This window comes from Falco punctatus, assembly GCF_963210335.1.
Source record: "Falco punctatus genome assembly, chromosome: 7".
NCBI lineage: Eukaryota > Metazoa > Chordata > Aves > Falconiformes > Falconidae > Falco > Falco punctatus.
In genome coordinates, this window is record NC_137587.1 from 72,544,557 (window position 1) to 72,558,275 (window position 13,719).

At 46.6% G+C, this 13,719-nt stretch overlaps 1 protein-coding gene across 12 annotated transcripts in view; it reads left to right on the forward strand.

The window, feature by feature from the left end:
* MYO9A (myosin IXA) overlaps positions 1-13,058 on the forward strand; it is a 185,416-nt gene extending 172,358 nt beyond the window's left edge. For 10 of the 12 annotated variants that reach the window (XM_080395389.1, XM_080395384.1, XM_080395395.1 and 7 more), the window contains 9 exons: positions 643-704; positions 2,877-3,069; positions 3,592-3,720; positions 4,078-4,183; positions 4,674-4,805; positions 5,752-5,875; positions 8,864-9,066; positions 9,269-9,411; positions 9,826-13,058. In XM_080395389.1, the coding sequence (XP_080251515.1) occupies positions 643-704; positions 2,877-3,069; positions 3,592-3,720; positions 4,078-4,183; positions 4,674-4,805; positions 5,752-5,875; positions 8,864-9,066; positions 9,269-9,411; positions 9,826-10,301 (1,568 nt within the window). In that variant the 3' untranslated portion in view covers positions 10,302-13,058. Of the gene's footprint in view, positions 1-642; positions 705-2,876; positions 3,070-3,591; positions 3,721-4,077; positions 4,184-4,673; positions 4,806-5,751; positions 5,876-6,682; positions 9,067-9,268; positions 9,412-9,825 lie in introns of those variants that run through there. The other 2 variants (XM_080395386.1, XM_080395387.1) reach the window with 1 other exon arrangement.
* Positions 13,059-13,719: the final 661 nt, after the last annotated feature.

Here is a 13,719-nt window from a genome sequence, read left to right on the forward strand (position 1 = left end):
TAAGGTCATACAGTCATCCCATGTGGTCAAACCATATTTAAGCGTCATGGTAAGAAGGACGGTAGAGCTGGGTATGGCAAACCGGCCCTGTGGCTTCTGCCCATAGGATGCCTGTGGGATGTCTTGTGACCATGATGAATTCATTTGGCTTAGCCCATTCGACCTCTAGGCATGTGAATTTGAGGGGAGATCAGGAAAATAGAGGAGGACCAATGGGAAAAATTGACACATCACTTTGGTTTTTCCAGCATTTCTTTGATTAGGTTGGAAGTATCAGCCCTGGGGTATTTCAGGCTGATGTCCAGTGCAGGAAGAATACAGATTAGGTGCTATTTCCAACCACTTTGCGGGTACCCATGTCTGATAGCTCAGAGTGAGTCATGGATTATTTTCTGCTTCGATGTATCAGGGTTTTTTTAATGTTTCAAGGACTTAAATATGAGACCTTTCTAACTAAAGGCTTTTTTTTTGTTTTGGTTTTTTGTTTGAGAGGATCTAATATAGTCTTGGCCCGTGGAAACTGCAAATTCAAAGTGCTTTTGACCTCCTAGTCCTAAGAGGAGCTACTTAATTCGTATACATTCATCTTTCTCTAGCAATATGACTTTTTGGATTACTAAATACTATTTTTCTTCGTTACAGTATGTAAATATGCTTGTCACAAGAAGTGCTGTCTTAAAACCACAACCAAGTGCTCCAAAAAGGTAAATGTCTTCTTTTCTTTCATTATATACCTTTCAGACGGTGATCCCAAGCTTGTATAAAAAATGTTTGCAGGCACGCAGCTTGCTATAATGCTGGCAATAGCCCTCCTTCGAGCAGGAGCTTGGACCAGAGATACTTGAGGTTTCTCCAGCAATGCATCATTATACATCTGCCCAGTCATGCAGCAGATGCTGCAGTGATGTTCCCACCTTGTATCCCACCTTGCAGTATCCCACACTGCATAATAGAAAGCTGCCTCATTTGATAGCTTTGAGGGACTTGGAAATGTGGGGTTATTCTTGGAAATACGGGCTATTCTTCACCCCACTGGTCCCTGTTCAGCTTACAGCGCAGTCCCCAAACAGCAGTGGCACTACAGCTGAGTGAAGAAGCGTGGGTGGAGGATGCTCAAGCACTCACTTGTGCTCCTTAGAGGGGAATTAAATAGTATTTGCTGGGTTTAAGGGTACAGACGACAGTGAATGAATGCAGCAGGTCACCACAGCTAACAATTAATCATCAAGATTTGGTGATTTTTCTTTTAAATAGTTTATTTTGTGCCCAAAAGACAGACAATACAGCCAGGATAATAATGTCTGCAAAGCTTTATCAGCTCCCTAGGAGGCTTCTCAGGGGAAAACAGCCTCCATGATATGCAGCCTCCATAAAGCTGCATGATTACATTTTTCCCAATAAATAATTTGAATATATACTTTGAATATATATATATATGTATATATTTGAATATGTTTGTGATTTGAATATATACGGTATTTTTGCTACACTTTCCCTTTCTGGAAGTATTTCTGCAGGAGCTGGGAATGCCTTATAAGAGTTTCTGCTCTAAAATCTGGGAAGTTCAATGAGATCTCTGACTATTTTTTTTTCAGAGATGCTTGGAGCCTTCTTGTTTCTTGGGGTTTCTCTGCACAAGGAATTTTTTTTGTTCTGTACCCAAAGAAGCAACTTCACCGTGTCTCTGTGGCAGTTTTCCACTTGGGTAGTTGGAGGTCCTTCTCTAGGAGGGCTCTGGTTTGTCTGTGCTTGGTGGGTTAACATTTTTAGAGTTGTTTTCAGCAAAGGGGAGCTACAAACCATCTATTACGCTTTGAGAAAGAGGTCTGTATTTTCTGGCAGCTGTTGATTTTTTTAACTGTTAGCCTTGTCCCAGACTGGATCTATTTCTCCACATCTATGGGAACGCGAGCAAACACCAAGCTCATCTCTCTCGATGGCCATAGAATTGCTTTCACCCATGCTTGGTCCTCATCTCAGAGCTACTTGATTTGAGTGAAGTAGCACATGGGTTTTGTGGTATCACATTTGCTGATGGTTTTTAGCAGCCAAGCAGGCTGGTTGAACAGCAGTTGATGAATTTCAACTGTTAGCTGAGTTCAGATGCTCCTGGGGAGGGGGGAGGGGGTCCGTAGAGCATGAAACAGCATGGGCATTTTCCCCACATCATGTCATAAGGTTGACAAGATCAGTGGAAGGATGGCAACAAAGATGCAGGAGTGGTTATAAGGGGAGCTGTGACCTGGGTTGTGGTCACCACTGTCTTGCTGATGATGAGCTGCAGCGTGTGCCATCTCACGTTCCTTTTGCTGGGGCCAGGGCATTTGTGTCAAAATTTCATTGGGTCTTTTGACTTTTCCCATCCAGAATCTGCTGTGCAGGAGGACTTTGTCTGCATTAGAATTTGCCGGATATCAAATCTTCAGTGAACATTTGTAGCTAGCAAGGGTCTCTCCTGACAGATGTACTTGGGTTTTTTCATGCTCTGATTTTGGCATCATGTTCATTCACAGGCATTTTTTAATTGCCAATGATGTGAGTTGATCTAAGTACCCCAGAGACAGATTTACCTGTTCTGCTTCATGCATCCTCCTTGCGGGGTGACTGTGACCAGCTGCATTGGTTCTGACGGGCTTATAATATAACCACGGTGGGGTAGTTAAAGAAAATCCAAACTTGTATGGCTTCAAGTGCATGTCCAGAAACTGATCTAGAATCGCAAGACGTGCATTGCTGGCAGTCCTGTCCTGCTTCATTAGACTGACTTGCAGGTCACCTGGATCAGCTGAAGAAGTCTGAATAGCAGCTGGATCAAAGTGTTGCACTGGCATTGCTTCCTAAAAGGATTTTAAACCATTTTTTCTTTTCATCTTCAGTATGACCCCGAGCTGTCATCCCGGCAGTTCGGCGTGGAGCTCTCCCGGTTGACCAGTGAGGAGCGTGCAGTGCCAGTACTGGTGGAGAAGCTCATCAACTACATCGAAATGCATGGGCTGTACACAGAAGGCATTTACAGAAAATCAGGGTCCACCAACAAGATCAAGGAGCTGCGGCAAGGACTCGATACAGGTAAAAGGATGGAAAAAAACCCACATGGGGAGAAAAATCTCTGCAACAGCAAAGGTTGGATGTAAGGATGGTGGGATGCTTCATCAGGACAAAACAAGGGAGTGGTCCTACCTTCCGTAACTGCAGGCTGTGCGAGTGATGCTTTCACCTCTTAAACCAAAACTCAGGTCACCAACTCATGCTTTTTTGGGTACAATACATGAAAAAGTCATTTCTAGTTGAAGGAAAATGCTGTCTTACTTACACCATAGCAGTTGATGCCAGCAAGAAAAGAAATCCTGGTCTCACCTTACTTGCCCTGGAAAATGCATTCCTCTCTAATTTTAGCACATGGAGCTGAAATAAGGTGCTGTATTTCTTGCCATTAACGGCAGTGTGGTTTTGGGGTGGCACGTGAACATTTTCTGTTGTAGAGGAGTAGCTTTGGGTTAGAAGGGACCTTTAAAGGTTCGCTAAAGGCTTCATATTGATCGCTGCCTCGTTGTGGTTTTTTTTTTTTCCTCAATCTGCTGCTGAACTCAGATATCGATAATGTAAATTTAGACGACTACAACATCCACGTCATCGCCAGCGTGTTCAAGCAGTGGCTCCGAGATCTGCCCAACCCTCTCATGACCTTCGAGCTTTATGAGGAGTTTCTGCGGGCAATGGGTAAGGAGCCTCCTTTGCTGCGCCATTCCCTTGGCAGAGAGAAGCAGTGGCCACTTTTAGTGCCAGACTTTTTATTTACTCCTTAGGCCCAAACCACCTGATTTCGCCAAATTATATTTACCTGGTTTCAAAGACTGATTTTTTGGCTATAAGGTGTTTTTTACACAAAGCCACTGGCAGTTTGATCTCACCTTTGGTGGCACACGTTTGTATTGTGGTTCAGCAAATTTTAGCCCAAACCATTAGCCAGAAGACCTGTCTTTTAAGTAGTAAAAGTAAGTAAGTGTTAAGAAGGTGTAGTTTTAAATAGGAAGAAGTGGTAGAAGCCACCCCTAAATGCTGGTGCTTTCTCCACAGGCCTCCAAGAGAGGAAGGAGACAGTGCGGGGAGTGTATTCGGTCATTGACCAGCTCTCCCGCACCCATCTCAGCACCCTGGAGCGTCTCATCTTCCACCTGGTGAGGTATGCTGGGCCAGGGCAGCTTCAGGGAATGGGCAAGGGGAGGATGCTCAGGCATCCTTCACACTGAAATAGCTGAGGCCAAAAGCAGGTGGGCAAGGTAAAGGGAAGAGCTTTCAGGTCCATCATGCCTCCCAGGAGGTGGTCCCAGAGCTGTTTCTCTAAATGATGCTTGTATTGCCAAGCAACGTCCACAGCACTCTGGTCGCTTGTGATGTGTGTGAGTCCATGGTGCTTCTTGCCACGGCAGGGGACAGGTTTTTTGGGTGGAACACACCAGTTGTTTGCCTGCCTTGGGAACACCTGAGATGTCTTCAGATTTGGCTTTCTCCATCGAGCAGAGCAAAGGTAGGGGCAGAGCTGTGTGCTTGCTAGCAGAGCAAGATTGCACCATAGGAACATCGACTTTTCTATTCATCCATAGCCATGTGGAAGAGGTGCAGTGGAGGTGCCTTCACCTCTTGCTTCTCTCTTAATCCCTATTATTTTTCAGGATTGCCCTCCAAGAAGAGACCAATCGCATGTCAGCTAATGCCTTGGCCATCGTCTTTGCTCCTTGTATCCTCCGCTGCCCCGATACGACAGACCCGCTGCAGAGTGTTCAGGATATCAGTAAAACAACCACGTAAGAATGTGGTGCTGGATGATCCAGCTCTGTAACCATTACCATGTCACCACTCACATCTTGATAGCCCTTTGTATGGTCAAATAGCTCAAGAATAGAGAGCTTTAGCGTGGAAATTATAAACATGTATTAAATGCATCTTCATGAGTATATTTCATATTCTCTCAATGCCCAAGAGATTGTTGAATGGGATTTTTTAAGCTATGAAGGATCCATGAGAACAGATGAACTTGCGCTCCGGCCCAGCACATCTCAGCAGGAAAAGGTGGAGCTTGTGCTTATGTGGTTTTGTATTTAATCCCATTCATGGCAAGCAGATGTTTATGCTTACTTAATTTTGTCTTTTTCATTTGAGGAGGTGAGCTTATTTGGTGTGCAGCAATATTAATATGGCATACTTGGATTTCTTTAAGGTATTTGACATAATTGTAAAGGTTTTACAGAGAAAAAGTGAAGCACTTGCCCAAATGCAGTCTGGCTTGTATTAAATAGATTTAAAAATAGATAATGGAGACGATAATAACGGAAACCATCCAGTGAAGGGCTGAGCTTCTGAAAGAGGTGGTTTTACCTCCAGTAAGTATTAGAATTGTTGAAGACCAGAACATGCTTGGAGACGCAGCTGGTAGGAGCACTCATACTCGTTTGTAATTTTTTGTGATTTCTTTGTAGCCTCTCCCTTAGACTTTAGCTATAGCATATCCTCTAATTCTGTTACATGGAAAGGATTATTTTATTCCCCAAACACACTCCTAACAGCATTAAACAGTCAGGCTCAGCCGTTATCTCTTTTTAAGGGAAGTTCCACTACCCTTCTGTTTCCAGCTGGAGCTTTCTCCCTCCATACCTTTCTATCAGGGCAGATCTTTGGGCAAGACAGAGATAGCTCAGATCAAATAATTTCGTCCTCCCATTTTATCTTCTTTTGGGTTTTGTCCCCTCTTAGTTGTGTAGAATTAATCGTCATTGAGCAGATGAACAAATACAAGGCTCGTCTCAAGGACATCAACAGCCTGGAGTTTGCAGAGAACAAAGCCAAGAGCCGCCTCTCTTTGATCCGCAGATCAATGGTGAGATGCCAAAGCTACCTCTGTCCCCTCCTGTCCTCTCCATGCCCCTGAAGCCACCCTACCTTATCTCCTCCTGCTTTTCCCAGCCTTCCAAACCCCTTGCAACCTCCCACACCATCTCCCTCAGGACAGGGACCCTCAGCCCCATGATGGCTTCTGGCCTTTGCAGGGAGTCATAGCAAAGCACAAGGAGGTGGGAATGATCTGTGGAAATATGGCTGCTCCAGCTCAGATGCTTCTGATCAACATTTCCACCTTCATTTGAGCTTGTTTGGTCCTGGGTTGAATCAAGCCTTTCACTGACTGGCTTGACATCGCCCCATGGAAGACCTGGACCATCCCTTTTTGCGCTCAGTCGCGTTACCTGAACCCAAAATGAGCTCCCCAAAGGCGCTCTCTGCTCCCTCACCACCTTTTCGGGAGTCTCAAATCCATCTCATTGAGCTTCCATGCTTCCCGGGGGGCCGGCGGGCTGCAAGCTGTGCTTGGCTTGTTGGGCTGCAGGAGAGGGACAGACTCAGTGCAGCGTGGTCGTCCCAGGCTTGGGCTAAGCAGCTGAACAGCCCCTTCACTTTGATCTGCCCACTGTGGCCCTCAGGGACACGTTGCTCCTGCTTTTTTGGGGATGAAATCCAAGCAGGGGCTGGCCAAGGTTGTGGGGCTGGTGCTGCAGAGCTGCCCTGCTCATCCCAGCTAAAAAGAAAAAAAACCCAAAACATAAAAATTAACAAAATCGGGTTTTTTGGAGGGGTGACGGCATGTGCACTCTAACCTTCTGCTTTCCTTTTCATCTCCTCTCTAATCCAGAAACCCGTACTAATTGCAGTTAGATTTATGAGCATAACCCGCAGTTCAATCCCGGTATGTATTAACTGCAGCGCGCCCTGCGCCAGGCGCCGCATCCCTCCATTGTGTGTCACCGCCGCTCATTCCAGCCCCGTCCCACCGGCCATTGTCCGTGACGTTGCCTGTCTGGTCCCCGAGCAGGTGCTGCTCCTGAGTGCCACCTTTTTTCCTGCAGGTCCCCCAGGTGGCAGGAGTTTGGGATGGCCAGGGCTCCACCATCCCTGCACGCAGCTCCTCAAAAAAACACTTCCTACCCCTTTTCCCCTTCCTACGATTTTTTTCTATTTTATTTTCTTTTTCCATCTTGTGATTCCCTCTTTTTTTGCTTTGCTTGACTTATCCTTTCCCACCCTAATTTCTGCTAGCTCAGGGTGTAGTCCAGCATCAAGTTGCCTTCACAGTGCTGCTGTATCTTGAGATGGTGGATAAAACCCTCAACTTGGATGCCTTGGAGACCATGAGGCATCTGAAGGTCTCCTCCACCTTCTTGGAGGAGGAGCACCACCCCCACCTTGAACACCAGGTCAGGACACCCAGGTTTGAATTGGGAGGGGTCCAGCAGCCCTTGTATTCCCCAAGTCCATCAGCTTGGGTCTGGGTTCCCAGTGAGACCGTGATGGTGAGAAAGGTGCCTGCAGGCTTTTGGGAATGCTTGTGGGGCTCTTTCCCTTCCCACCAGCTTCAGCCCACAGCGCTTCTCCCCATCCTTCAACATCTGCAGGGGTCAGGGGACAAAGAGCAAAATTCAAGCTCTGCTCTCCTGATGCTGTTTTGCAAGCACGCCAGTGTTTTGCAAGCACCTTAAGTCCATGGACCGGTGAGATCTTTGGGATCTCAGGCATTTTGGCTAATAGGACTCAAGTAGCTGTGCTTCAGCTCAGGAGCCCACAGAAGAAGGTGGTGTCAGAACACTGGGGCACAGGAGCGGTTTTGCTGCCAAAGAAAGGTCTGTGAGAAGTGACATTAGAAGATGAAAGGGGTAAAGTGGAGCAAACCTGACTTTTAAAGAAAAAAGGGAGCTTCCTCTACCGTGCAAACCTGCTGTGGGCACTTGGATTATCAGGAGGACCCAGGGATGCCGCAGCTGCAGGGTTTAAATAGTCCTACAGGGAGAAAAGCTGCGCTGCAATGAGCAATTCAGCCACAAGGAGATGCAGGTTCATCCTGGGTGATGGTTGTCAGGAGGAGGCAGCAAGTGATGGACACTACTGGGACTGGTCGACACCTAAGTCCTGATCAGTTCAGGATCTTTGGAAGATGAGACGTGTCTGGTTATGACAGTGGTTAAGATAAAAGCTTTTTTAATGTCTGTGATGTCCCTCATCCCCCCCCAAATCCATCTTTTTTATTCTACTCCGTGGAGCAGATCTGTAGAGCTGGTCCTCAAAAGATTAAAATGGCTGCATGTGTAGTATTCCTCTGTACATACTACCCCCGTTGAGTCCTTTTTCATTGTCGCTTTTAATATTTAAAAAACTAGATAGTTCTTCAGAGCTGCATTAATTCTCCCCATTTAACTGTGCACACAAAAATTCACATTTGTTGTCTTATAATGGCCGACTGGAGGTGGTCTTGATTTCTGGATCTCATGTACATGAGACCAGAGCATGGGCCACATGATTAGGTGTGAGTTACAGTTTGCTGAAGGAGTCAGTGAGACCCTTTGATGCTCAGTAAATACCAAGGGTGGGCAAGGGAAGGATGTGAGACACAATCAAACTGTAAAGTGAGAGCCAGGTGCCCTGAAGTCAAAGTCCTGGTGATGCTCCCACCCAAAGCCAACACGGCCACCTGGCAGGTCAAGCTTCTTATCGCACAGGCTGTGGGCTTTGCGGAAACCCATCCTGCTGCCAGCTGGGCTTGCTTGGAAGTCCAAGTTGCGCTTGGTCCATCAGTGTCATCCTCACCACTTCCACCCTCACCACCTCCATCCTCATTCCCTCCAATGTGTTGAGTCCTTCTGGTACTTCTCCCAGCCTGGGGTGAGATTTCAGAGGGTCCTGAGTGCGACCGCCGGCAGTGCACTGAGGACTGATGGCCGGGGCCGTCTTCTTCACTCATCAGGAGAGCAGTGTGGTTGGCACCTGAGATGTGTGCAAAACTACCTTGGCTATTGGTAGTGACACTGTTGTTTCTCTTCAGGGCAAAGGACGTGTGCGACGTGGTGCCTACCCCAGCCCGACATCTCCTGTTGCTGTGCGCTTGCCTGTGGTAACAGATGTCCCAGAGGAGACCATGAGCAGCGAGGAAGCCATGGAGATGGAGGTGACAGAGCAGCAGCAAATGGCCATGCAGCAGGAGGAGAAGGTGCTGACTGAGCAGATTGAGAGCCTGCAGAAGGAAAAGTGAGTGTGGCCAAGGGTCCCAGCCATGCCCCCTAGCTATAGGTTACCTATGGATGTTGCTTGACATCATGTGGTTGACATGCTGCTCTAAGGAGACCTGGAGGACTCAATCCCTCCATGGTCTCTTGGTGTACGTGCATCCCTTTCTCCTCCCCACCTTCTTGGTCCCGTTGGGTCAATGGCACTGGGTTGGTTTTGGCAGGGAGGAGCTGACGTTCGAGATGCTGACACTGGAGCCCCGCGCCTCCGACGATGAAACCCTCGAGTCTGAAGCCTCCATCGGCACTGCCGACAGCTCTGAAAATCTGAACTTTGAATCCGAAGGAGCTATCTCTGATCGCTCAGGTATATCCAGGCGTTCTGGGGTTTATCACAGAATGGTTTGGGTTGAAGGGACCTTCAAAGATCATCTCGCCCAACCCCCCTGCCATGGGCAGGGACACCTTCCACTAGGTTAGGTTTCTCTATAGCTTCAGGGGGCATCTGTTTGGTTTTTCTTGCCTGCAGAGAATGTAAATGGGTGTAAAGAGCAGGGTTCAGGGTTAAGGCCCGTGGACCTGGGGAGGTGGGTGGTAGCACCCAGGGTTTGGTGGGGAGGTGAGCACTCCTCCATCAAGTGTGTCATCTCAGGTGGTGCTACCTCTGATGAGATGCTGGGAATATTGTCCTGGCTTCATGGCTTGTGTCCCCGGGAAGCTGCACCGAGGTGCTGGGTGTTTTCAGGGTGTTAATCCTGTGGTGATCCTTCCCTCCACGCAGAGAGAAGCATAGCACTTACCTCCCTGCGCCCCATCAAGCCAGAGGGGCCGAGCCGGCTGCGAAGGCACCCCAGGACGCGGCCGGACCCAGCAGACTCAGCCGATGCCTCCATCTCCTCCTCCTCCCAGTCATCCACCTCCTGCTTGCCCCACCTGCCCCGAAAGCGCTTCCAGATGTACTCCAAATCGCCTTTCTACAGAGCAGGGGGGCTTGGCGAGCACCCCGAAACCCGGGCAAGCCCCGAGGGCTTCGTGGGGCCTCTCTGTTATCCCGAGGACCGGCCTCAGTTCACCACCCGCGGGACTTTCAACCCAGAGAAAGGCAAACAGAAACTGAAGAGTGTGAAAACTTCCCCCCCAAAAACCAAAGAGCCCCCGGATGGGGGGATGGGGGGGGGGCACAAGAGGAACCCCGAGGCTGACTGTGCCACCACCCAGCCCCTCGTCCTCCTGGGGAGCAACGAGTTCATGGTCTGAGATGCTCTGTCCCAGGGATGCGGTGCACGCCCGAGCGCATCCTGCCCATCGGCAGCACCGGCAGCGCTCCCCATGGCTTCCTCCTTAATGCCAGGGGGAGGAATTCTTAATTAAAAAGGCTGGTGGGGGACGGTTTTAACGGTGGCCTTAATGGTTTGGGGGGCTGAGACCTTCGGGGGGGGGTGGGGGGGGTGGACCAGGGATGGAGGGGCACTGGCTGGCCCCTGCACCTTTCCCTTCAGAGCATCCCATGTCTCGGAGCATCGTGCTGCCAAATCCTTGTACTGAATCGCCGTTGCTGTCAGTAGGAGAAAACCAATCCTAAAAATCCTGTGGGAGCATCCCAAGCCAATGCCGGCTCCACTCCAGCCAGCCAAGCCCTCTGCGCTTTAACCACCTCATCCACACCAACGCCAAGCGCATGGAAAAGCGTTAAAATCTGCCAAAAATCACTCTATTTTTTTTTATTTTATTTTTTAATGTGACCTAACCACCTTTCTGCTTTTTTTTTTTTTTTTTTGGAGACCATCAGTATTAAAAAATAATAATAATAATAATCAAGGACTACTTGAAGCTATATTTGTTTATATGGCGGTTACTGGAGTTTCTTGTAAATATATATATATTTTTTTTAATATTTTTCCCCAGACAGAACTACTTTTTTTTTTTAATTATTATTATTTTTTGGCTGGGGAGGAGGGAAGCGATGGGCTGAGCCGTCCTGCCAGTGTCACCATCAGTGTCACCGTCCATCACTGCCGCTACCACCTTGCTCTATACACTGAGTTTTATTTTGAACAAGAAATCCCCATGATTTCAAAGCTGTGCCCATGATAATATTAATTAGCAACACTAGCTAATGACTCAGCTCTTAATCTCTCCTGTATCATCATCATAGTCACCCTCGATGGTACCCAGAGAAGCTCTAGGTACAGGAAAATCTCTGGAAAGGTGAAATTAGGAGCCCCAGGGCGCTAATTAGATTAATGAAGGCTGGATACATCCTGTCATATGGGCTGGGAGTCACAGGTTGAGGCTCATCCTTTCCCAAAACACCACTGCAAAGAGGGAAAATGCAGGAAAATGGAGTTTTCCTGATAATTTTGTATTTTGTCAGGCATTCCCACATCCCCGGGTTTAGCTGAGCCACCCTTTCGTCCCCTCTCCCTCTGCCCAAAGGGCCGTTTCTTTTGAGGGATGGTTTATTTATTGTTGCTTTTTGGTTTGGGGTTTTTTTTACTTTTGTTTTTTCTGTTTGGTTTTGGTTTTTTTTCCAATGGGGAAAAGCAATATATGCCGCAGGGAGAGTGAGGGCATGGGAGCAGTGTCTGGCTGGTCGCTGCATCCCAGGCGCAAAGCAAAAGACCAAGACAGTCATCCCCCATCCATAGGGAAAATGGGATTTTACCATCGCCAGATGTAAAACCAGGGATTTGGGGACCGACCCGGGATGTGCTGGGAAGGTGAGTGGTGGCTGTGAAAGTGAAAGCTCCTGGGGGCCACCCCAGCCCCCCAGAGCTGGAAACAGCAGGAGCGCCCGGTGTCCCGCCAGAGCCAGACCCCTGGGAGCCCCTTGGGAGCCCTTCAGCCAAACCCGCAGGAAGTCCCTGCAAAGTGGCCAGGCTGTGGGCAGGGGGGCTGGGGGGGAGGGGGCAGGGGGAGTGGGGAGCCTCCGGCCACAGCCTGCTGGCCCCGGCAGCGCGGGAGCCACAGGGACAGGGCTTCTGCAGCGCCTCCAAACACATATATATGTGTGTATATTTCATTTGAGAGAGAGATATATTTCCCTTATATATATATTTTATATATATAAAGAAAATATATTTGAAAGAATATATATTCTATATATAAAGAAAAAATATATAAATATATATATTCTCTCTATAAAGTATATATAAAAGAATATATATAAAGAATAAATATTTCTTTATATATTTCATATTTCTTATATATAATACATCTTTATATATAAAGAAATATATGATATATATACTATGTATAAAGAATATATATATTTTTGTGTATATATTTTTATATATTTTTGATATATAAAAATATATAAAAGAAATATACTGTATATAAAGAATATATATTTCTTTACATATATATTTTTATATATTTCTAGGTAAAGAAATTATATGAAGGAAATATATACTATACATAAGGAATATATATTACTTTATATGTTTGTGTATTTCTTCTGTATGTATAAAGAAATATATGTTTGTATATATTTATATATTTCTGTATATAGACAGTGTATTTCTATATAGAGAAATATATGAAATATATACTATATATAAAGAATATGTTTATTTTATCTCTGTTTCTTTATATATATAAATGTATAGTGTATATATAGAATATATATAGAGAAAATATATTTCTTTATATATATAATGTATTTGTGTGTGTATATATATAAAGAAAAAATATATAAAAGAAATATAGACATATATATGTACATGTGTGCAAGACCCTGGCAAGAGCTGGGCTGGCAGTCAGTGTGGGGGCCCCCGGGACTCGGGTGGGGGACGAGGGGTCCCAGGGTCCCCGGGCAGCCCCCAGCCCTCCCCCTGGCGAGGGGCTGGATGTGGGGGCAAAGCCGGCGTTTCCCAGAGTGGCGTGAATGTACTTACTACTGGAACGGAGAGGGGCTGCGTGCTGTTCATTATTATTATTTTTAATGGACATTTTTTTAAGTAATTTATAAGTCTGCTGCGTGTAAATTAAAAACAAAGTCTGTATTGTAAGAGGGTATATTATCCTGTGTCATCCGTGCTAGAAATTGTTTAAAAAAGGAAAGGAAAAAAAAAAAAAGAGAAATAAAAGCGTAATTCCGTCTCGGCGCAGGGTTTGTGTGCCCCGCAGCCAGGGGTGCTGCCGCCTGTGCACCCTGAGCGGGGGCTGCCTGGGGACCGGGGTTCCCCCTGCCCGGCACCGCAGCATCTGTGAAGTGCAGTTTGTGGATTTTTTTTTCCGCACATCCTCCCCCGTGACTGTACAAAGCGGCTTGGCAAACGCTGACCTCGTGCTAATTAAAGAGCTGTAACGAGGCGCGCCTGGCGCTGGGTGCTGTGTTTGATGCTGGGGGTTCCCGGGGGGTCCCAGGGGCTGGGGCTGCGCTGCCAGCTCAGCCACGGCGGTCGCCTCAAGTCACGCTCAGAGCTGTCGCATTGATGGAATATTTCTGCTTATTTCTATGCAGATTATTTCTATTCAGATTATTTTCAGTTTATTTATATTCAGATAATTTATTTCCATTTTGTTTATATTCATATTATTTCTGATCAGATTATATTTATCTTATTTCTATTGAGATAATTTGTTCTCTATTTATTTGGTTTCAGATTATTTTCATTTTATTTCTATTCAGAGTATTTAAATCAGATTATTTGGGTTATAGTCTGATAATTTA